The 23,557-nt window shown below is 37.5% G+C and overlaps 1 protein-coding gene across 4 annotated transcripts in view; it reads right to left on the bottom strand.

The window, feature by feature from the left end:
- ITSN2 (intersectin 2) overlaps positions 1 to 23,557 on the bottom strand; it is a 139,602-nt gene that overhangs the window by 73,067 nt on the left and 42,978 nt on the right. For 3 of the 4 annotated variants that reach the window (XM_069494829.1, XM_069494830.1, XM_069494831.1), the window contains exons 3-14: positions 20,465 to 20,557; positions 18,056 to 18,119; positions 17,045 to 17,208; positions 15,000 to 15,206; positions 14,755 to 14,851; positions 13,742 to 13,881; positions 9,609 to 9,672; positions 7,548 to 7,685; positions 7,010 to 7,095; positions 5,492 to 5,754; positions 4,202 to 4,351; positions 791 to 931 (exon numbers count right to left, since the gene is read on the bottom strand). In XM_069494829.1, the coding sequence (XP_069350930.1) occupies positions 791 to 931; positions 4,202 to 4,351; positions 5,492 to 5,754; positions 7,010 to 7,095; positions 7,548 to 7,685; positions 9,609 to 9,672; positions 13,742 to 13,881; positions 14,755 to 14,851; positions 15,000 to 15,206; positions 17,045 to 17,208; positions 18,056 to 18,119; positions 20,465 to 20,557 (1,607 nt within the window). Of the gene's footprint in view, positions 1 to 790; positions 932 to 4,201; positions 4,352 to 5,491; positions 5,755 to 7,009; positions 7,096 to 7,547; positions 7,686 to 9,608; positions 9,673 to 13,741; positions 13,882 to 14,754; positions 14,852 to 14,999; positions 15,207 to 17,044; positions 17,209 to 18,055; positions 18,120 to 20,464; positions 20,589 to 23,557 lie in introns of those variants that run through there. The other variant, XM_069494828.1, reaches the window with a different exon arrangement.

Below are 23,557 nucleotides of genomic sequence, written 5' to 3'. Positions count from 1 at the left end.
TGCTTCCAGAGCTCCTATTCTGCAAACAATAATAATTGAGCCAGACTCTATTGCATAAGTACAGAAGAGAATTACCAGGTCCCTGAGGGTATAGTCAACATTTTCACCACAATTCTGAAAAGAATAACTTTAAGTTAATATTTCCTAAAATTAGTAGCAATAACTTTATTTTAATGTATTTTATGATCTGAATGTTGTTGTTCCCTCAAAATTCTTATGTTGGAACCTAACCACCAATGTTATTAAGAGGTAGGGCTTTAGGGGGTGATTAAATCATGAGAGACTTGCCCTCAGGAATGGGATTATTGACCTTTAAAAGAGGTTGAAGAGAGCTGCCTTGCCCTTTCTGCCACAGGAAGATGCAGCAAGAAGGTGCCATTTCTGAAGCAGAGAACAAGCCCTCAACCAGAAACTGAATCTGCTGGCACCTTGATCTTGGACTTTTCAGTCTCCAGAAATGTTGGCAATAAATTCTGTTGCTTATAAATTACCCAACCTAAGGTATTTTGTTATAACAGAAGGAATTAACTAAAACAAATATATAAACATATTTTTTATTAAAGGGTTAAAACTCAAAATGATAAATGTCCATTTATGTAAAAATATTAAGCAGAACTTAATCAAATGCCTAACAGAGTTTTAAGAGGTCTATGGCTTCCTGATATTATATACAAGATTGTGTGTATTTAGATCACACATCTATCAGGTACTCAAAGGGGTTCATGACCCCAAAAGTGAAACTGTTAATAACCACACATCTTTAAGGACAAGTTAGCAGCAAAGGACTTACCTGAAGTTCCTGTTGAAGTTGCTTGATTTCCATAATTTCCAGGTCACACTGCTTATCCAGAACTTCCAGCTCAGTCTTTTGAGTTTGCTTTCTCAGTCGGACATCTTGAAGTCTGCCTGAGATCTGCTGATGTTTGCCATTCTATAGGAAGATCATATAAATATACAGCAACATAAAATGCTACTGGAAATGTTTACCAGGAGCATAATATTCTTATTTAGCTAAATTTTTAAATGTCATTTATCATTCATACTCAGTCTAAAATAAATGTCTAAAACCAAGTGGAGGCCAGGCGCGGTGGCTCACGCCTGTAATCCTAGCACTCTGGGAGGCCGAGGCAGGAGGATCACTCGAGGTCAGGAGTTCGAGACCAGCTTGAGCAAGAGCGAGACCCCGTCTCTACTAAAAATAGAAAGAAATGATTTGGACAGCCAAAAATATATATATAAAAAATTAGCCGGGCATGGTGGCACATGCCTGTAGTCCCAGCTACTCGGGAGGCTGAGGCAGAAAGACTGCTTAAGCCCAGGAGTCTGAGGTTGCTGTGAGCTAGGCTGATGCCACGGCACTCTAGCCAGGGCAAAAGAGCGAGACACTGTCTCAACAAAATAAGAAAGAAAGGAAGGAAGGAAGGAAGGAAGGAAGGAAGGAAGGAAGGAAGGAAGGGGGAGGAAAGAAAGAAAAAAACCAAGTGGAATATGATTTAGAGTTGTATCTGTTAACTCAAGAGAGTTATTAGCAGGAAACACATCATTCTGAGAATGCAAGAGCCCATATGTTAAGATGAGAAGGCAAAAACATAACATACTGAATTTTTTTCTGAATTCAGCATTTAGGCATTAATTTTTAATATCAGAGACAGTCTCAAAATAATGAAGAATAAATGTTTGCATGTGATGTTTAGCATTACCTTCTCTGAGCTTCTACCTTCAATATTGTCATCTAATTTCTTCTAATTAAATAGTGTCCAGGAGGACCTTGTTGGCAACAGTTCTCTACTATACTAATACTCCTTTTTGTAAGCAAGAAGTACCGTTTCTTATTCTTCTTCCAAGGAAGAAAAAAATCCCAGAAAACAGACATTTTTAATGGGGCTCGAGAAGGGTAGGTGGCCATCTGCAAGCCATGGAGAGAGGCCACACAAGAAACCAAACCTGTAGCATCTTGATCTTGGACTTCTAGCCTCCAGGACTGTGAGATAATAAATTTCTGTTGTATAAGCCACCTAGTCTGTCATATTTTGTTACAGTAGCCCTTGCAAACTAATACAGTAGGGTGAGGAGAAATGAGATCCCTTGGTAAAAATCACTGATAATAAAAGTTTTACTAAAGAGTATGTTTCATATTTGAAAATATATGCTAAAAGGAATAAGCTGTGTCCATCCTGAAGCTCACATTATTATATTCAACATAAGTAGGCCGGGCACGGTGGCTCACGCCTGTAATCCTAGCACTCTGGGAGGCCGAGGTGGGCGGATCGTTTGAGCTCAGGAGTTCGAGACCAGCCTGAGCAAGAGCGAGACCCCATCTCTACTAAAAATAGAAAGAAATTATATGGACAGCTAAAAATATATATAGAAAAAATTAGCCGGGCATGGTGGTGCATGCCTGTAGTCCCAGCTACTCGGGAGGCTGAGACAGGAGGATCGCTTGAGTTCAGGAGTTTGAGGTTGCTGTGAGCTAGGCTGACGCCACGGCACTCACTCTAGCCTGGGCAACAGAGTGAGACTCTGTCTCAAAAAAAAAAAAAAAAAAAAAAAAACATAAGTATAGGCTCTAGACCTTTCCAAACTCTGCACATTACCCTATGTTACTGTGCTTGGTGTGTTGCCCCAGTTCTTGCGGGAAAAACAATCAATCTTAAGGTCTCCTCTTATTATATACGGTCAAGATGGTGGTTCAGACAGATAGCCAAGTAGCACAGAGAAGGTAAAGCCTTTTAGGCCTATTTTGCAGCACTATGGCATGATTAATAACTGTGGTATATATCTATCCACTTGAAGGCATAAAATGGTACCTTTCTGACTAAAGATACAATATTAGGCTAATTTTACTTTAAAAAATCAATTTTTAATGTAAATCAAATCATCAACCAAGTAAAGTGTTAAGAGTACAGTTATACAAGATCTTTTTTTTTTTTTTTTTTTGTTGAGACAGAGTCTCACTTTGTTGCCTAGGCTAGAGTGAGTGCCGTGGCATCAGCTTAGCTCACAGCAACCTCAGACTCCTCGGCTTAAGCGATCCTACTGCCTCAGCCTCCCGAGTAGCTGGGACTACAGGCATGCGCCACTATGCCCGGCTAATTTTTTCTATATAGATTTTTAGTTGTCCATATAATGTCTTTCTATTTTTTTAGTAGAAACGGGGGTCTCGCTCTTGCTCAGGCTGGTCTTGAACTCCTGACCTCGACCGATCCACCCGCCTCGGCCTCCCAGAGTGCTAGGATTACAGGCGTGAGCCACCGCGCCCGGCCAAGATCTTTTTTTTACTTTAAATTTTTTTTTAAGGCTGGTCAAGTGAAGCAGTGTGAAGTGGAGAAGGAACAAAGGAATCTGTAACCGGTTGTAATCAATTAATTGTAAACACCACTGCACTCAGACCAACCTATAAGATCTAAATTTGGCTCTACCACATACCTAGACACTCATTTTTGCAAAACCTTGCCATACTATCAGGTCAGCCTTATGGGATTCTAAGGTAGAATAGTGCCAAACCTTTCATATCTTCTCATTTTGCATTTCAAATAAAGTCTTTTAACAACTTGACCTTCTACTAGCTGATATATAAAAACTGGCAAGTACAGTGGCCAATACTGGCTAAGAACTATAGTCCTGTAGAACTGGAAGTAATTGTAAGAGATCATTTAGGTCAACAGTTTTAAATACATTTTGTTTTTTTTTTTTTTTAACAGAATTCTTTTTTTCCAAGCAAATCTAAAATAAAACCCCAATAAAAATAAAGCAGATGAATGTGGAGTTTCTCTGTTGTGAAGTGTGGGAAGAGTTGGGGAGAGAATAACACCGCTCTGCTGCTCAGGCTTTGCATCTCCTGCCCTCCTTAGTCCTCTCTGCAGAGCATCTTCTTGAGATCAACTTGAAAACTGAAAACTACTGAACTAGCACAACCTTTTACTTTATACATGGCCAAAGTAAGGCATAAAGAAGGGAAATGTCTTGCCCAAGAGTACATTGTTCATTAGCATCTGAACTGAGACTGCAACATAATTCTCAGAATTTTGAAACTATCCTTTTTTCAGTAAACTCTTCTGTCCAGCCTGTTAAAAGCATATATGAAAATATGACAATCTGATATTAAAACATAACTTATTCATGTGATTTAAAAAGACAACTACATTTTCAACAGGTAACTCTAGCATCATTCAGATAAATTTCACTTAAATTTTAGCCATACCAGTGCTTCCAACTCAAGATGAAGACTCTTCTTTTTAGAATTTAACCTGACAATTTCTTCTTGTTCTCTATTCTTTTGATTGAGAAGTTCCTGTCGACGAATTCTTTCCCATTCTAAACGACGTTGTCGTTCAAGTTCCTGTTTTGCTGCCTGCAAATAATAAAGTTAATTTTTAAATTAAAATTTTTACATAAATGCCAGACATGATGGTTCACATCTGTAATAACAGTGACTCAAGAGGCTGAGGTGGGAGCATCACTTGAGACCAGGAGTTCCAGCTGTGGACAACACAGCAAGACCCTGTCTCTAAAAAAAGTTTTTAAAAATTAGCGAGACACAGTGGCACATGCTTGTAGTCTCAGCTATTCAGGAGGCTGAAGGAGGAGGACTGCTTGAGCCCAGGAGTTCGGAGGCTGCAGTGAGCTATGATAGCACTGCACTCCAGCCTGGGTGACACAGTGAGACCCCTTCTCTTAAAAAAAAAAAAAAAATTGCATCATTCAAAAACTGGTGGGAAGACAAAAATAAAGATGAGGCAGCATTTAGCACTTAGTGGCTATAGTGCCTAAGGTAGCTGTGCAAATCTAGTTTTATCAATGAGTCTAAAGATTTCCACAAAAGTGGCTTCGTCCGTCAGACTTTCTGATTTCTTCACAAGAACATCCTTTTGTTACAGCCGCTTTTCTCTTAATAAGCAAAAGGATGACTTCATAAATATAAATGTTAACAGGAATAATTATACCTCTGTTCTTATATCAAAGAAGAAAAAAATTATATTTACATTACTTCAGTGCAAAATACTCCATCCCTGGCCCTTTAAAACGCAGCCAGTCCTCCTAGGGACCCCACTTATACAACACTATCCCAAGGACCTGTGCAAGACCATCCTCTTGATTCCTCTCTAGATTTTCAACTCCCTGCTCTGATCTTTCTGACTTTCCAATTCCTTAGACTCTTAATCTTGATCCTAAGCTTGCTTTTATTTAATGCCTTGCTCAGCCTTCACTCCTCACTCCATATTGCTTTGCAGTCAATCTTCCTTTGATTGAGACGTCCCCTGCAGAGATGCTTTCTCTACCACTTATCAGCCCTGAAAATCTCTTATATCCAAGGACCCTCTTTCTCTCTTCAAGGGAAAGAAGACTCAGGTTTGTGTAGGATAAGAAAGAATGAAATGATGCAGAGGAAAAGGCACAATAAAAATTCAAAAATAAGCATTTTTTATCAAATGAAATAGTCACTTATTAAATGTAATGATTTTCTTAGGAAACAAAATAACTTAAAAATAACCTCTCGTCTTTCTATCTCTTTTCTCCTTTCTTCCTCTCGCTGTCGCTCCAATTCCCTCTGTTTCTCCAAGCGTTTTTCTAATTCAAGTTGTTTCTTCCATTCTTGTTCTTGTAATTCTCTCTGTTTTCGTTCCCACTCTTCCTTTTCTTTCTGGGCTTTACGTTCTGCCTCCCTCTGCTGCTGCTCCATCAAGGCCTGGCGTCGCTTTTCCAGTTCCATGTTACCTCGCTCATAGTTGGCTTTCCGCTTGTCCTCAAAAGTAACTACATAAAGTATATTGTAAGCATTCTCACACATTAAGAGACTATAGAACCTGTAAGCTAGTTTCAGCATACTTATGTCTTGTGATCATTTGAGTGCTATCACTATTTGGATATTTCTCCTAAGGATAATTTTAACTCAAACATAAACAAGAAAATATTTACTTTCTTCTAAGAATATTCATTTCTAGAAAACCAAATTTAGCCAACTAAAATATATATAGAAAAAATTAGCCGGGCATGGTGGCGCATGCCTGTAGTCCCAGCTACTCGGGAGGCTGAGGCAGGAGGATCGCTTGAGCCCAGGAGTTTGAGGTTGCTGTGAGCTAGGCTAACGCCATGGCACTCACTCTAGCCAGGGCAACAAAGCGACACTCTGTCTCAAAAAAAAAAAAAAAAAAAAAGAAAACCAAATTTATAAGTTTGAATCCACCCAAGAGAGAAATAATTTTAGTATCCTTGCCAATAAAAATACTTGATTTCAACTTTTGTCTCAGAGTTTTCTGTAAGGACAACCAAAGCTGTGCAGCTATACATTTGTTTTATTTGATAAATGTCATTTATTTTTTAATATGTTAAAACAGCTACAAATGTACTTTTTCAACCAATATTTAAACTTTTTTAAAGCTAAAAATATCATCACAAATCTTGCTTGAATGATTCCACCTAAAGTAGGAGAAATACTTCAACCTGGATGTCTACAAACCTGTCAAATACACACAGTCTCTTCTTCCTTCATACTCTTCCTCTCATTTTGACTATCTGAATTTTTTTTTTTTTGAGACAGAGTCTCACTCTGTTGCCCAGGCTAGAGTGAGTGCCGTGGCGTCAGCCTAGCTCACAGCAACCTCAAACTCCTGAGCTCAAGCGATCCTCCTGTCTCAGCCTCCCGAGTAGCTGGGACTACAGGCAGGCGCCACCATGCCCGGCTAATTTTTTCTATATATATTTTTAGCTGTCCATATAATTTCTTTCTATTTTTAGTAGAGGTGGGGTCTCGCTCTTGCTCAGGCTGGTCTCGAACTCCTGAGCTCAAACGATCCGCCCACCTCGGCCTCCCAGAGTGCTAGGATTACAGGCGTGAGCCACCGCGCCCGGCCTGACTATCTGAATTTTATTGATGTCAAAACCCATCCCATCCATCAAATTGTTTTTTCCTATAGCATATAAAATCTTAAGAATGTGAAAATTCTAAATATTCAGTTACATTTAAAGGTAGAATTGAAGACTTAGATATAACTTAGACACTCGATGCTACCTGGTAATTTCTTCTGAGGTTCCTCTTCTTGCATTTTCTGATATGAAGGCAGAGTTCCATTAATGGAATCAATTTGCTTTCCTGCTCTAAAACAAACATCATACAACATACAAATTTAGCATCATACAGTATGAAAATTTTCAGTCTAAAATGCAGACTACCAATGATTAAAGTAATTTAATAGTGAGAATATGGTATTAAAGATATTTAAAACAAAGTATGGTCTGTAGTTACAATATACAACAGTATAGGAATATTCAAGCCAGAAATGGATTCAAATCATGGTTCAGCTAATTGTTATTCTTGGGTAAGTTTTTCTTAATCTCTTTAGTCATAAGTTTTCTTAATCATAACATGGTGAAAATACACCTACTTCTAGTATATTCCTTTCATGTAACTCATTGAATACTAAAATCAAATGACAGTGCAAATATTTAACTCACTTCTAAACTAGAGCACAGGCCTCAGTAAATCCCAAAGGAAAATCATATCTGCCAAGCTATCAAAACCACAGCTCTTCACCCCCAGAGGCACTCACCTAAAAGATGGAGGGACAAGTTCAGGAGGTAAAGTCAGAGGTAATGGCTGTCCAGCTTTGGCCATGTCAGTGAGGTGCATTGCAAGGATAAACTCTTCTGCTTTTAGCTGTCCATCACCATCAATGTCAGCCAGAGTCCTAAAGAAAATGTTAAAATTCACAACTTAGAAAGAGTAAAATATTGTCTGAAGAGTTCAATTTCTTATTTTTTTAATTTTTTTTTTTTTTTTTTTTTTGAGACAGACTCTCACTCTGTCACCCTGGCTAGAGTGCCGTGGCATCAGCCTAGCTCATCGCAACCTCAAACTCCTGGGCTCAAGCGATCCTCCTGCTTCAGTCTCCCAAGTAGCTGGGACTACAGGCGTGTGCCATGACACCCGGCTAATTTTTCTACTTTTAGCAGAGACAGGGTCTCGGTCTCGCTCTCGCTCAGGCTGGTCTCAAACTCCTGACCTCAAGTGATCTTCCCGCCTCGGCCTCTCAGAGTACTAGGATTACATGCGTGAGCCACCGCAGCCAGCCCAATTTCTTATTTTTAAAAGAAGAAAAATGATGCTAAAACTGTTGGATAAACTTATTTTGGTGAAATGTAAATGTAGTGAGTTAATTTTTACCCTTAATTTTTACAACACAAAAGAGAGGGAAGAAACTTTGAAATAGAAAGGAAAATATCCCTTCTGAGAAAGTGGCTTGTCTTATTTCATGGTTAATTCATCTATCAAATCACATTTATCTATATATTAAAAATGAGATATTCTCTGATCCTCTATAGAAGGCATTAGGTAAAAACACACAACAGTTTTACTTACAAAATACAGTCATACACCACATAATGATGTTGCAATGGACCACATATATGATGGTGGTCCCATAAGATTATAACGGAGCTGAAAAATTCCTATTGTCTAGTGCCATGGTAGCTGTCATAATACAAAACATTATTTATATGTTTGTGGTGATGCTGGTGTATACAAATCTACTACACTGCTAGTTATATAAAAGTATAGCACATACAATTATGTGCAGTATATAATACTTGACAATAAAAATGAACAGCTATGTTGCTGGTTTATGGATTTACTATATTATAGTTTTTATTGTTAGAGTGTATACTCCTTCTTCTTATGAAAAAAAAGTTAACTGTAAAACAGCTTCAGGCGGGTCCTCTAGGAGGTATTGTAGAAGAAGGCATTATTATAGCACACGCCAGCTCCACGCATGTTAATGCCCCTGAAAACCTTCTTGTGGGGCAAGATGTGGAGGTGGAAGACAGTGATACTGATGATCCTGACCTTGTGCAGGCCTAGGCTAATGTGTATGTTTGTGTCTTAGTTTTTAACAAAAGGTTTAAAAAGTAAAAAAATAATAAATTTTAAAAATAGAAAAAATATAGAATAAGGATATAAAGAAAGAAAATATCTTTGTACTGCTGTACAATGTGTTTTAAGCTAAGAGTCAAAAAGCTTTAAAAAAAATTTTTAAAGTTACAGTAAACTCAGGTTAATTTATTATTGAAGAAAAAATTTTTTTATAAGTTTAGTGTAGCCTAAGTGTGTACAACTATGCTTTACACAGTTATATTTGCTCTCAAGGTTAAGAAAATGGCTGTTTTTATGGAGTATTTTTGAGTCACAAACTTCTACAGAAACTGTATCTTTCGTATTTATTTATTTATTTTGAGGCAGAGTCCCGCTCTGTCACCCTGGCTAGAGTGCCATGGCATCAGCCTAGCTCACAGCAACCTCAAACTCCTGGGCTCAAGCAATCCTTCTGCCTTAGCCTCCCAAGTAGCTGGGACTACAGGCATGAGCCACCACGCCTGGCTAATTTTTTCTATGTATTTTCAGTTGTCCAGCTAATTTCTTTCTATTTTTTAGTAGAGACGGGGTCTTGCTCTTGCTCAGGCTGTTTTCGAACTCCTGAGCTCAAACGATCTGCCCGCCTCGGCCTCCCAGAGTGCTAGGATTACAGGCGTGAGCCACCGCGCCTGGCCAGAAACTGTATCTTTCTTATATAATAGAGGATGTATAGTTAAAATTCATAATTAATGGATAAACTCACCAAATAGTAGCTAGCTGAGTTTGAGAAAGATTTGACTGAAGAAGGGCATTTCTAGCTTGAAAACCTAATTGAGTGGGGAAAACCATAAAGAAAAATTATTTAGCCTCTTTAAAGTCATGCAAACCTAAATAGCTATACCTATAAAATAACATTGTTGTTATCCTGTTTTAACATTAAAACATTTTTTACCATGTGTTAGGTACTGACATTCAGTAGTAATCAAACCAATCCCTGCCCCAAAGAATTTAAACTTTAGAATTAGTGAAATCAAGTGCTCCCCCATGTCTTTTCAGCAAGATAATAGAACACATGAGTGGCTGACATAGGAAGGAGACAACAGGCATACAGAGTATTAGAGGACAAACTCTCAGGCCTTCTTGCACTCCCATCAGGTGCCACACCTCCCACTCCTAGGAGACTGAGCCGTGGGTACCAGAAGGCTCAGCCCCCTACTCTGGGTTCAGCCTGAGCCAAGGCCCATTCAGACACAACTCTGCATGCAAGAAATTACATCTGCCACCTTTTCCTCAGCAACAGCACCTACTACAAAGCCAGCACAAATGCAGCTAAATTCAGCTTGTTCCACTGAGCTCTGAACACAGAGGACTTGATAATCAGGGATATTATGTATTATAACATGCAGTTGAATATTTGTATTACATAACTTTTAAACCTTTTGCATTTTATTTTTTTAATCTGGCCATTTAATAGAAATCACATAAAGAAAAATACTGGAAATATCTCATAGCCTCACCCTACTAATGATTTTACACAGGAAGTGAGATTTGAAAAGGTCTTTGTATTAAAAGGAGCATTCCTTTCATAAAGAGAAATTAAAGGCTATTTCAAACCTGAAAAAAGGTTTAAAACTAGTATTTTAGTTCTTGGACAAAGATGAGTGAAAAGACGATCCCTCAGCATTAGGTAACAGAGCCAACAGGATAAAGAAAGAATATTAATGGTTAAAGCATACTGGTGGAGGGCTTTACACGTGTGCAGGCAAAATATGAATAATACAAAGGGCCACAGAGAGCCAGCAGACTACTGTACTAAGAAAAGCTCATTTGAACATGTACATTCTTAGTCTGCCAAACCTTTGGATACCCAATATCCTCTGCCTAGAATGCCAGTGCCCCCATTCTCTACCTGGCAGTCTATTTATCCTCTAAGATCCAGCTCAAATGTCATCTCTTGTGAAACCTTCTCTCTTGTATCCTCAGAGTTAGTCACTTTCTCATCTATATTAATCACAGCACTTTTAAACAACTAATCCAATACTGTGATTATGTGAACTATATACTATGGGCTCTTCAATGGTATGAAGCATATCTTCTTCCTCTCTGTATTCCAGTGCTTAAGAGAGTGCCCAGAAGATATGTGACTCAGGAATATCTGAGTCAATGAACTAATCTAAATAAATAAAAGACTATGGGTTTAGGGGGAAGAGGAGGAACAAAAAGAAAAAAAATAGACCACCAAATGCTACATTCACTGAACAAAGCATAAACATGTAAGTCCAGTTCAGCCCCATGTTCATATATTTGGGGCTCACGCTCAGTTTCGGGGCATTAGCAATAACTACTCTTTGCCCTTACCTACCGATATATAGCTTTACCCTTGTAGGTCTCAGAATAACAACATTCTCTGAAAACAACACAATACACAACCTTCACACAATGTGGCACATCTAGGTAAAGTAACATTAGGAATCATTTGCCATTTGCTCACAACTGGTTCTCATTCAATGCCCTTCATACCCCAACACAAAATCACCTCTGTTTACATTGTTATGTTTACAGTGCATACATGAAGTATACTAATCTTAAGTGTTCTGCCTAAGAACTTTTACACAGGTATGCACACAGGCACCCAACACCCATAACAAGATACAGAAATGTTTCCTGCTCCTCAGAAGGTTTGCATGTGGCCCCTTCCCAATAGAGTACACTATTCTGATTTCTATCACTATTAATTTGTGCTAGGCTTCTTTCATTCAGTATAATATTTGTGAAATTCATCCATGTTGTTGTATGTATCAGCAGTTCTTTCATTTTTATTGCTTTAAATATTCTTTTATATAAACATACCATAATTTATTTATCCATTCTCCTGTTGATGGACATTTAGGCTGTGAACACTTTTATACATGTTTTAATTCACTTTTGTTAAATTGAAAAAAGAACTCATTTTTTAAGAGATGGGGTCTCCCTATGTTGTCTGGGCTGGGCTCTTAACTCCTGAGCTCAAGTGATCCTCCCATCTCAGCCTTCCAAAAAGCTGGGACTAGAGGCTTGTGCCACAGCACTCAAGAAAGTTTTTTAATGCCAAACATAGGATCCAAAGAAGTTCATTTTTTCAAACAATAGGAATTACAACTTTACATTAATCTCAAATATGTTTCAATACCATATTTCACAAAATCTAAGATTCTATCAGTTATAAGACACATTATTATTTTACGTACCACTAAGAAAGAAAAAACACTGCTAACAAAACTATAACAAAGTGCTAAGATATCACTGATGGTAGCACACATTCCAATTTTAGAGACATTAAAATAGAAAAAAAAAATGTGACTTAAACATACAATATACCTTGTTTTACATTACGTGATAAAATTATGGAAAATCTTAGCTATATAATATTAGATACATGTAAAAATTTAAAGTCACCTTGAACCTACCACCCATCTTAAGAAATAGATCAGGCCAGGTGCAGTGGCTCATGCCTGTAATTCCAGCACTTTAGGAGGCCAAGGTGGGAAGATCGCTTGAGGTCAGGAATTTAAGACCAACAGAGCGAGATCCTATCTCTACAAAAAAATTTTAAAAATTAGCTTGTCATGGTGGCATGCACCTATAGTCCTAGTTACTTAGAAGGCTGAGGCAGGAGGATCACTGGAACCCAGGAGTTTGAGGATGCAGTGAGCTATGGTCACACCACTGCACTCCAGCCTGGGGTGACAGAGCAAGACCCTGTCTCTTAAAAAAATATTAAAAAAATTTTTTTTTTAAAAAACTAGATCTATTTAAAAAAAAACTAGAAACTGATTGCCTTGAAACTATCTGAGTTCCCTGACTTTATCTTAACGTCTCCCCTACAAGACACAAGCACCATCCTGAACTCTGTGTGCATAATTCCTTTGGTTTCAAAAAGGTTTTTAACACACAGGTATATACCTTTAAAGAAAATATTGTGTATTTTTGCTTGTCCAGTCAATCCCAAAGCCTTATTGCTTCTTTACCCCACAGCTATAGACCCTAGATTCCTATTTTATACACTATTATTCATTCTCCAAATATGCTATGTACTGTTTTCCTTTGTCACCTTTCAAATGCCCTCATCTTCAATCTCTGTGTGTCCAAATCTGTCCAATTTCTTGCATGATGGAGCTTAAATACTTTCTTCCTATAAGATATTTTATCTTACCTCTTTGGTGTTAATATCTCCCATTCTATGTTCCCTGGCAGAATAAAACTATATTATTTTTAAACACTTATTTTACTCTGTTCTAAATCATAATTTCTTGCTGAGTGAAGAGGAAGTGGGAAAGCTAAAAGGTGGGAACTCTATTTCCCTGTTTATAGCCCCTTCACTATCCTCAATTAGTAAAGTCTAAATAACATTCTAGCCTGGACTCCAATGTTCTACAGAGATCTAGTCAAGTCTTACAGCTACATTTGGGTTATAGCATTAAACGGTGAGCAGTGTTCACCTGGGGTTTTAGTAAGGGCAAGCAGAGAAAAGGCCCAATGCAGAAGAGGATTCTCAGGCAAAGCAAATTGAGGCTAAATTCCACACACTCTCCCATGTAACTTGAGGTTCTCCATTCACTGCAAAGCTTAGGGGATGAGATTTGATCTTCTCAAGGGACAGGGCTTTTTCCAAAAAGTTGAGTGTATAACTATGTGCCAAACTTGACTGTAAGAACTTTGAAGAAAGTAATCAAGTTGAATCTATCTTTGAATCCTTTCATAACTTATAGTATTTCTATTGATCGAATGCTTGCTAAATTTTTTGTATGTTAAAATATCAGATGAGCAACAAAGTACAAATTCAAATAAAAGTTCTTCAGTGGCCATTCATATAAAAGACTTTAACTCTGACTTTCTTATGTACTGTATGCCGCTTACCTGAGAGGTATCCACTCATGCTTTTGTCAAGACTATTAAATTTTTGCCGATATTTTAATCTTGAAGGCTGAGGAACTGCCCACTCTGAGGTCCCAGTTTTGGGTGAGTTCCCTGAGAGTGAAGCAGTCGAGGAAGTTGAGCTATAAAAAAATTTATTTAAAATTTTTATGTCATTAAATAAGATACATTTAAGCTTTATAAGAAAAAGACATTAAGAATCATACCTTATATAATAGTAATTGTTTTTTCATTTTATATTTTTTGAATATTTAAATTTAAGCAATTGTCATTATTTTTAGTAAAATAAATACCATATTAAGTATAGAACTCCATGGGACCACTGTATATCAAGAACCTACGATGTGCCAGTCCTGTATTGTATTGCCTTTGAAAATATTGTTTCTAATCCTTCCAGCAAACATAAAAGATATTACTGTCCCCATCTTTCAGATGGGTAAACTATGGCTTTAAGAAAAAACAAGGTCACAAAATCAGTGAGTGTTTAAGCTGGGATATAAATGTTCTTCTGGGTCAAAGCTAATGCTCTTTGTACACTGCTTTGAAGAATATAATAGTGATTTATACGAATAGTGATGAAGAAACATCGATGCTTTTGTGCTTTCTAAAGTTTACAAGATACCCAATTAACGGAATTTGCTCAAGAAAGAAATTAACTTCGTACAATGATGATGAGACATTCTGGGAAATACATACATTTTTAAAAGGAAAAGTACAAAGCTTTAGACAAAAAAAAAAAAAACTGACCTAAATACAGCAGAATATTTTTAGTTTACATGAAATATTTTTTTGAAAAGTAAAATACCACATCTTATAATTCTAAAAATAAAAAATTTATTTTATGTGAATTTTAAGTAGTAAATTTATGTTAAGTACTTAGATTTAGCTATTACAAAGTAAAACCTAGATAAGTTCAGAGCTTAAAAAAAAAAGTCATTTGTTAAATAAAGACTTCTTATTGAAAGCATGAAAAGTTATGTGTTAAGTATTCATACCTACTAGATCCTAAATCAATCAGAGACTGGGCCTTCTGTATACTAGCACCTCCAAATCCTCCCATCATCAGACTGTAAGATGATGTATGAGGCAATGCTAAAAAAAAAAAAAAGAAAGACAAAGAAAAAGGAAAAGGTTCACACTAAGTAATATCACAAAGATGAAGGAAATCTGTATCTATTCAGACATAAATATAACAGTTTCTTCACATAAAACACTGACTCATTAGAAACAAAGTGCTTACTTGAAGAAGAATAAGGAATGGATAAAGGCTGAATGAGACTGGCAGTTCCATTTGGTAACGATGATGTGCTAACAGAAGGCACTAGGGGAGCGGGCATCATTAAGGGAGGAAGGCTGGTCCCTGAAGTTGCAGAGGATAAGGGTGTTGCTATGGGTGCAACTGGAGGCAATGACTGAGGAATGGACAGATTGGGCATGCTTCCCATTCCTAAAGACAAAAAAGAACACATTTTACAATGCTAGTAAATCAATTATAAAACACATGCCAAAAAACAAGTTTACAGTAAAGTGAGCAGACTCTATGTTTATAGAAATACCATGAGCAAATAATCCTTAAAAACCTCACAAAAGCAGCTTTGACTCAGCAGTGAAGAGGGTAAGCTACTGCTTTTAATATTATTATTCTGTATAAACTAAGAAAATACCTACCAAGAAGTTAAAGAGTCTCTTCTCTCACCATGAATAAAACTAAGCAGCCTTTACAAATTGAATATTAGTATCCTCAAAAGAAAGAATGTATTACCTGACTAAATGAGATTTTTTTGTGTAAGGATAACAAATACAGTGCTGCTAAGTTACTTGACTAATACACACACACAAACACGCATTCCACAAATAAACAAAAAATAAGGTTCTAATTAGTAGATACTCTGGAGACCCATTTATGCATCTGCATTATTTCCAAGAAAGTGTGCCATATATTTTACTTTTCTTGTAAGTAATATACCTATGAATTCAAGGACAAGTCTTTAAAAGAAGCAAAGTGATTATTTTTATTCATTTACTAACTGTAGAATAATAAGTACAATATATAGGCCGGGCGCGGTGGCTCACGCCTGTAATCCTAGCACTCTGGGAGGCCGAGGTGGGCGGATCCTTTGAGCTCAGGAGTTCGAGACCAGCCTGAGCAAGAGCGAGACCCCATCTCTACTAAAAATAGAAAGAAATTATACGGACAGCTAAAAATACATATAGAAAAAATTAGCCGGGCATGGTGGTGCATGCCTGTAGTCCCAACTACTCGGGAGGCTGAGACAGGAGGATCCCTTGAGCCCAGGAGTTTGAGGTTGCTGTGAGCTAGGCTGACGCCACGGCACTCACTCTAGCCTGGGCAACAAAGTGAGACTCTGTCTCAAAAAAAAAAAAAAAAAAAAAAAATAAGTACAATATATAAATATGCTCACACATTGATTTGGTATTTATCTCTAGACCTCACTGCAATAGTGAAAGAATTTTGTGGGTTTTGTTTGTTTTTGAAATGGGGGTCTCACCAAGCTGGAGTGCAGTAGCTATTCACAGATACGATCATAGTGCACATCAGCCTGGAATTCCTGGCCCCAAGTGATCCTCCTACCTCAGCCTATTAGCTGGGACTACAGGGACATGTTAGAGCCTGGCTCTAGAATTCTGTGTTTTAATATCTAACATCTGGAGTGAAGGAACATATTTCAGATACATACAGATAACTAACTGAATGTCCCATTCAAAATGAGTGTTTTTCATATATAATTAATAAGAAACAGGCTAATCAAAATTAATACCAACTAGTTATCTCTGATGAACAATAAATCAATTAGACCAAAGTCTGCAACTTTCAGCCCTAAATCTGGCTGGCTAACCTTTAAATTAATTTCTACTTACATATAATTTTAAATTACCTCCCAAATTAAACCATTTCAAAGGGGTTTAAAATTGTTCAAAGTTTTTCTATGTTGCTCATACACATAAAAGAAACTAATTAAGAATAGTATTTACGATCAGCTATTCCTAGGGAACCATATCATTTATCACTAAACTGGGAGTTGTGAAAGGGGACACTAACTAGACCTGGACAACAGGCATAATCCAGAACTGTCTCTAGAAAACTGGAACACATGGACACCCTATGACAGTGAATTTAATATTTCTTATCTCAGACATGAAAATTAATTTGGAGTCTAAGGATTGTCATTTGGTGCTAACAACTCCCTTTCTAATGCCCAAATAGTATGCCTAGGAATCAAGTTTAACTATCAAAAACAGGTAATTAAATTAATAAATACATACCAAAACGAGCAGAAATTAATGGAGAGAACATGGGAGGTTGTTTCATAATAGGAGGAAGAACCATGGGCAATTGCTGGCCTTGAAGCTTTAGTTTGATGAGTTTCATAGCTATGGAGAATTCCTGCTGATCCATCTTGCCATCCTTGTTCAAGTCTGACAAAGCCCTAAAAGGAGCATGAGGTGGGTAAATTGGTATGTGGGGTGGTGGTGGGAAAACTACCATTACTTTTGGTGTTGATAAAACAAAACCAATGACTTAGCATTCACATAAAGATCATCACTTAATTTAAAAATATATATATAAATAAGAAAAAGCTAAAACCTGCATATTAAGAAATAATGACCAGAGATAGCATTCAATAAAACACTGCCTTTCTATATAGAATACGACACCTTTGGGATGAATTCCACCAATGTGGGCAGAAAAAAAATTCAAGAGCATAATACTTCTAAATTTAACTGATTTAATAAATTTTTAATTTATTCATTTGTTCAAATACTCAGGTGACTTGCACTCTGTCAGGCCTGAGAATATTCCAAGTGGAAAGACACATTGGGTAGGAGTTGTTACGTATTATATATATTTTATGAAACAATATATATTTTATTAAAAAACAGATATTAAAGAGAATAATTTCTTTAAAATAGGAGTTGGAGAGGAAGGGCTAATTTGGGGCTTATAGATGATTGAATAAATGAAACAGAAATAGAACAAAAGTAACAGAAAGAAGATTTTGGGATTTTGCCAAATTATAAAGAAATGTTTCTTCATGATATGTATACATCTTCTTTCCTTAGAAATTCTAAAGAAATCAGATATTTGTTGAATGGAACTAACTCCAAATTATTTTCAATCATTTGCTCAACAAAATTTATTTTTAAAAAAACTGAAGAAATATTCTTACCTAATAATAATAAAGTACAGCTAAAAATAATTTTATGTTAACACTATATTATAAAAAAAACAGACTATCAGAAATTTAAGTTCATCTACAAAATAATACATTTTACCATATTTCAGCTAAAACAGGAGCCGGCAGACCTGATTGTAGGAAAAAAGTACGTGCTTGGTCACCTGAAAGTAATAAAAACAAAAACCAAGCAGCACATTAGTAAATGAAATTAGTCCAATGCCTCAGAATAATAATAATGGGCATACGTTATTGATTTGCTATAATGTTAATTCTAATTATTAAAGAATAAATGAAACCAAATATATAAATATACACAATTATTTACATTATTTTAATAAGACTTACATATTTTAAAACAAGTCACATCTGAAGTTCTTTTTTTTTTTTTTTTGAGACAGAGTCTCACTCTGTTGCCCAGGCTAGAGTGCCATGGCGTCAGCCTAGCTCACAGCAACCTCAAACTCCTGGGCTCAAGCAATCCTCCTGCCTCAGCCTCCCAGGTAGCTGGGACTACATGCATGTGCCACCATGCCCGGCTAACTTTTTCTATATATATTTTTAGTTGTCCGGTTAATTTCTTTCTATTTTTTAGTAGAGACGGGGGTCTTGCTCGTGCTCAGGCTGGTCTTGAACTCCTGAGCTTAAACGATCCTCCTGCCTCAGCCTCCCAGAGTGCTAGGATTACAGGTGTGAGCCACCACACCCAGCCCTGAAGTTCTTTTATACATTGATCAGTGATGAAAAATCAGGGGTGGGAGGAGGAAAAAAAAGAAAAGAAAAGTGATGAAAAATCACATTATTCATCTTAGTTTATCCACAACTGGGGCCTTATGTGATAATATTTCTATTTAGTAAAATGTATAGTTAAAAAATATTCCCTAAAAGAGTTCTGTATAAAAAGTACTAGGTGCTAGGAAAGACAGTCTTCCATGAGTTTCCTCATACACCGGCATGTCCTGCTGTGCATGCCAACAATGCAAGGCCCTAACTACTCTCTGCCTGGGTTTGCAGTGAGTAATCTTGAGGAATGAGGTAATGTCTCCCACTAAGGCAAAACATAAAAAAATTTTGCTTTACTGTTTGCTACAAAATAATGGGTTCCCTAAGTTCAGTGTACCTCTCTTATAACACAATCACAGCATATGTGGCATCCTCTGACCTCTCTGCATCAGTCCTGTGGAAGGTTTGAGGTTATCAAACTGCTTAGGGAATAAAAGTAGTCGACAAAAAGATGCTAATGCTCATGTGCTATTAGTAATAAAGTCCTTTGTCTTCGACCCAGGAATCTTGGGTCTTCCACCAGCAACCATAAACAGTTACTAACTTGTAAGCAGGGTAATAAAATCCTGATACCAGGTAAAGGTAGTTATTATGATAGGAGTACAAATAACATTAAACTATAATGATGAAGTGAATGGATTCCAAAGTCAGGCTGAATGGTTTCAAAGCCCAAGTCAACACTAACCATCTTTGTAACCTCAGGCAGTTACACAACATGTTTTAGTCTCAGTTTCACCATCTGTAAATATACACAACAATAGTGCCTACTTCATAGGGTTGCTATGACAGTTGAATGAGATAATGCACTTAGCATACCATCTAGCATATAGTAAAAATTCGATAAATATTATAACTGTTATTACAGTTACTATTACTGTATATAAACCTCTAAGGTGCTTTGGCATAAGAAAAAAAATTTCATTTATAGAAAAAAATTTGAGGGGCTGGGCACAGTGGCTCATTCCCATAATCCGAGCACTCTGGGAAGCCCAAGGCAGGAAGATCCCTTGAGGTCAGGAGTTTGAGAACAGCCTGAGCAAGAGCAAGACCCCATCTCTACCAAAAATAGAAAAAATTAGTCAGACATGGTAGCACATGCCTGTGGTCCCAGCTACTTGGGAGGCTGAGGCAGGAGAATCGCTTGAGCCCAGGAGTTTGAGGTTTCAGTGAGCTTATGATGATCCTACTGCACTCTACCCAGGGCAACAGAGGTAGACCCCATCTCAAAAAAAAAAAAAAAAAAAAAAAAAAATTGAAAGATAACATCTAAATGAATCTTCTTTTGACTCTGTTGGTCTTTCTGCAAAACAAGGGCTAGCATCAACAATCAGTGCTTGGTGTAGCCTCAAAGACAGAGCATTAACATTTTGAAAACAGATACCAGAAAAAAAAAAAATTCTAGATTCTTTTCCAGGAAATGGGTCTGATAGGGTCTGATAAAAGAATAAGTTGAAATTTTTCTAGATATAATGTTAAAATGTAAATTAGACAATAGAAATTCTTGATCATCATTTAGGATTCAGGAAAAATCGTCCATATGCCAAATTCAAAACAACAAATTAAGATAGTTCCAAGAAAAATAAGTCAGTATTTTTTTCATTCCTGAATTCTGATTGATATGAATTTTACCACTTAATATTAATTTGATAGTAGTCAAATTAAAGCCAATTCTAAGATATTACACGAAAAGGATAATTCACAAATAAAACAAGTTACAAACACAAACCTGTTATGTAACCTCCTGAAGGTTTGAGGTTATCAAACTGCTTGTCATGCTTAGTACGTTCTTCAGAGGTAATGGCCCACATGTTTGGCCCTCCTAAAACATAAGTGGAAGACAAAGAAATCATAGTGTACATATGAAAGCACTCAAAATACAATTATAAAGTATAAATATGAATCACAAGTGTCCATTTAAGATAGTATTTAATATGTTTGTTTGTTTTTTAAGATCAGATCTCACTCTGTTGACCAGGCCAGAGTGCAGCGGTGTCCTCACAGCTCACTGCAACCTCAAATTCCTGCGTTCAAGTGATCCTCCTGCCTCAGCATCTTGAGTAGTTGGGACTATAGGCACATATCACCATGCCGGCTAATTTTTCTAATTTTTGTAGGGATGGGGTCTGGTTATGTTGCTCAGGTTGGTCTCCAACTCCTGGCCTTAAGCAATCCTCGCACCTCAGCCTTCCAAAGTGCTAGGATTACAGGCGGGAGCCACCACACCTGGCCACAGTATTTAATATCTGAGTAACACAAAGAGTAGAACTCTGTCATAACCATATACAGCGCAGCCCTAAGGCTTTTCACTCACTCACTCAGTTAACATCTATTGAACAATTACTGTATAGCACTCACTAGAAATGGGAATCAAGGTAAATACTAGCAATAAAAAGATGGAAAAAATATTCCCATCTTCAAGGAATTCATACTCTAGAAAACAACTACTAGCATTTACAGTATTAACCTGTGAAGAATCCTAAGCAGAAATATATACCACAAAAGCTGTCTGAGTCTGCTAAGTCTGAGCCCCAAGGATGAGATAGCAGGAAAGGCAAGAATGAGGCAGAACCTTGAAGCTTCGCTTCAATTTTGCCGTGTGAAGAGGTAGGATAAGAACACTCCACACAAAAAGGACCCAACACGAGAAGTCAAGGCACGTGCAAAGCACTGTAAGTGCACTGAGGAATCTAACAGCTACAGTACCACATGAGCGTGAGAAAGTGGGAAGAAACAAGTAGGGGAGAATGAACGGCAAAGGGTCTTAATCACCATCCTCAAGAGTCTGATCTGTATCCCAGAAGTTATAGACAGACATCTAGTACTTTTTTTTTAATTCTTATTTCAGCATATTGTGGGGGTACAAAAGTTTAGGTTATGTATATTGCCCTTGCCCCCCGTCCCCGAGTCAGAGCTTCAAATGTGTAAATAAGCTTTTAATTTGGAATAATTTTAGATTTCCAGAAAAGTACAAAGATAATACACGGTTCCTGTACATCCGTTACCCAAATTCTACTACGTTAACAACTTACATGACTGTGGCACATTTGTCAAAACAAAGAAATTAACATTGGTATACTATTACTAGCAAAATTAAATATCTCCACCAGCAGTAGTGGCTGATAAACCCCAATAGAAATGGACGTTGGGTACTGAAGACAGTGCAAAGATCTGTGATTGATGATTCTGCCAATTGGAGCTTCCGGTAAAAAGAAGTAGCCTCCACTTGGAGATACCCTTTGGGGTCTGAATGCTTGAACCAGGGAGATCTATTGACTCTCTGGCCTGAAAGTCCCATTTTGGGCTGGATCAACTTGAATTCCACAACTAACAAGGTGGGAAGGACCTGAAAAGCCTTGCTTGTCAAATAGAAATGGTATATTCAAGAACACAGAGAGCCTGGCCCCACCAGGATCTTGGCTTTAAAAAAGAAGGTGGCAGCTATCACGCTGAGGGGAAACTTTATTCCCACTCCACTGTCTGAAGCAAAGCTAGTGGATCAACGACACCTTTGGGTCAGAGAAGCTGAAAGTCAATGGTGTCCACCGAGCTGCCATGCTGAACTGAAAGGAGAAACGGTCATTGCATTCAGTGGGCAAAACTCAGATTCTTGGGCTGCTGCCAATGGCCCAGCCGTTTGGTTTGCCACTTGTACTGACAGATAAAATACACCCTCTTTCAGGCAGCACTGAAAACAAATTTCAACTGCTAATTGAATTGTCTGGGTTGTGTATGCGGATACCCACAGTAAAGGCCCATTCTCTGATTTAGACTGAAAAAAAAGTGTGACTGTGTTTCTGAGGCAGATGCCAAACTTATGACTCCTGTGTGTGTATGGTGTAGGAGGTCTCACTGCACAGCACATGCATGGATGGCTCCCTTTGAGTCTTGGCAGATTGACTCAATCAGACCTTTGATCCTTCTCTCAGTCTATCAGTGGCGCCTCAAACTAATGATACTTTTGTATGTTTTTAAACTAGTTTTATTTTTTAGAGCAGTTTTAGGTTCATAGCAAAACTGAGAAGGCACCGAGATTTCCCTTAGACCCTCTAACCTCATATATGCAGAGTCTCCCTCAATACAACATCCCCTTATTGATACTTTTTTAGGTTGCCAATCAGCATACAATGTCCACACTGTTGTGGCCTTTGAGATTAATCTGTCATGTTTTCAGCTTTCTGACAAAAATACACCTTTTATCATAAAAGCTGCTCAACAATGCACCAATAGTCTGATTCCACTTCCATCACCTCAACCTGCTTCACATACCTTAAAGATAGTTTGGTGACCCAGAAAGGGATCATTGCTTCTTAGCTGTTTTTTGGCTAATAATTAGGAGATTATAGGGCATATACAGACCTATTGTGAAAATTCAGGATTCTACTCTGGGACTATTCCTGGACATGATGGATCTTTCTTTCCCCTAACAGCAACTGCAGGCAGGCTTGGTTCGTAAATCCCTAGGTGGACAGCTCAGCTAAAAGGGCACCTAGGGGATTCAAAGTTAATTCTGGTTGGGGTTTACATAACTGTCCTTAACCCTCTTACGTCTAACCCTCTGGATAACTAGGAAATGGTGAAAAGTTATAGAAATGAAACCACTCAGATTTTGTGGAGGCAGAAAGCAACAAGCAAGCACCTGAGGAAGAAACACCTTACACCCCAGGAGTTATGGCATTAAGAAAAGACATTAATGAACTTTCTCTTTCAGAATTTGCCCTTATAGCCTTACTCTCCAAGAAAAGTGCCTTGGTGTGGCTCTCCTAAACTGCTAGAAGCACCTTAAATGTGAATGACTACTGAGTCTGCCATCCCCCACCAG

Source organism: Eulemur rufifrons, chromosome 19, assembly GCF_041146395.1.
Source record: "Eulemur rufifrons isolate Redbay chromosome 19, OSU_ERuf_1, whole genome shotgun sequence".
NCBI classification, from domain to species: domain Eukaryota; kingdom Metazoa; phylum Chordata; class Mammalia; order Primates; family Lemuridae; genus Eulemur; species Eulemur rufifrons.
The sequence above is the reverse complement of the archived record's forward strand: the minus strand, read 5'-3'. Positions and strand labels throughout refer to the sequence as shown.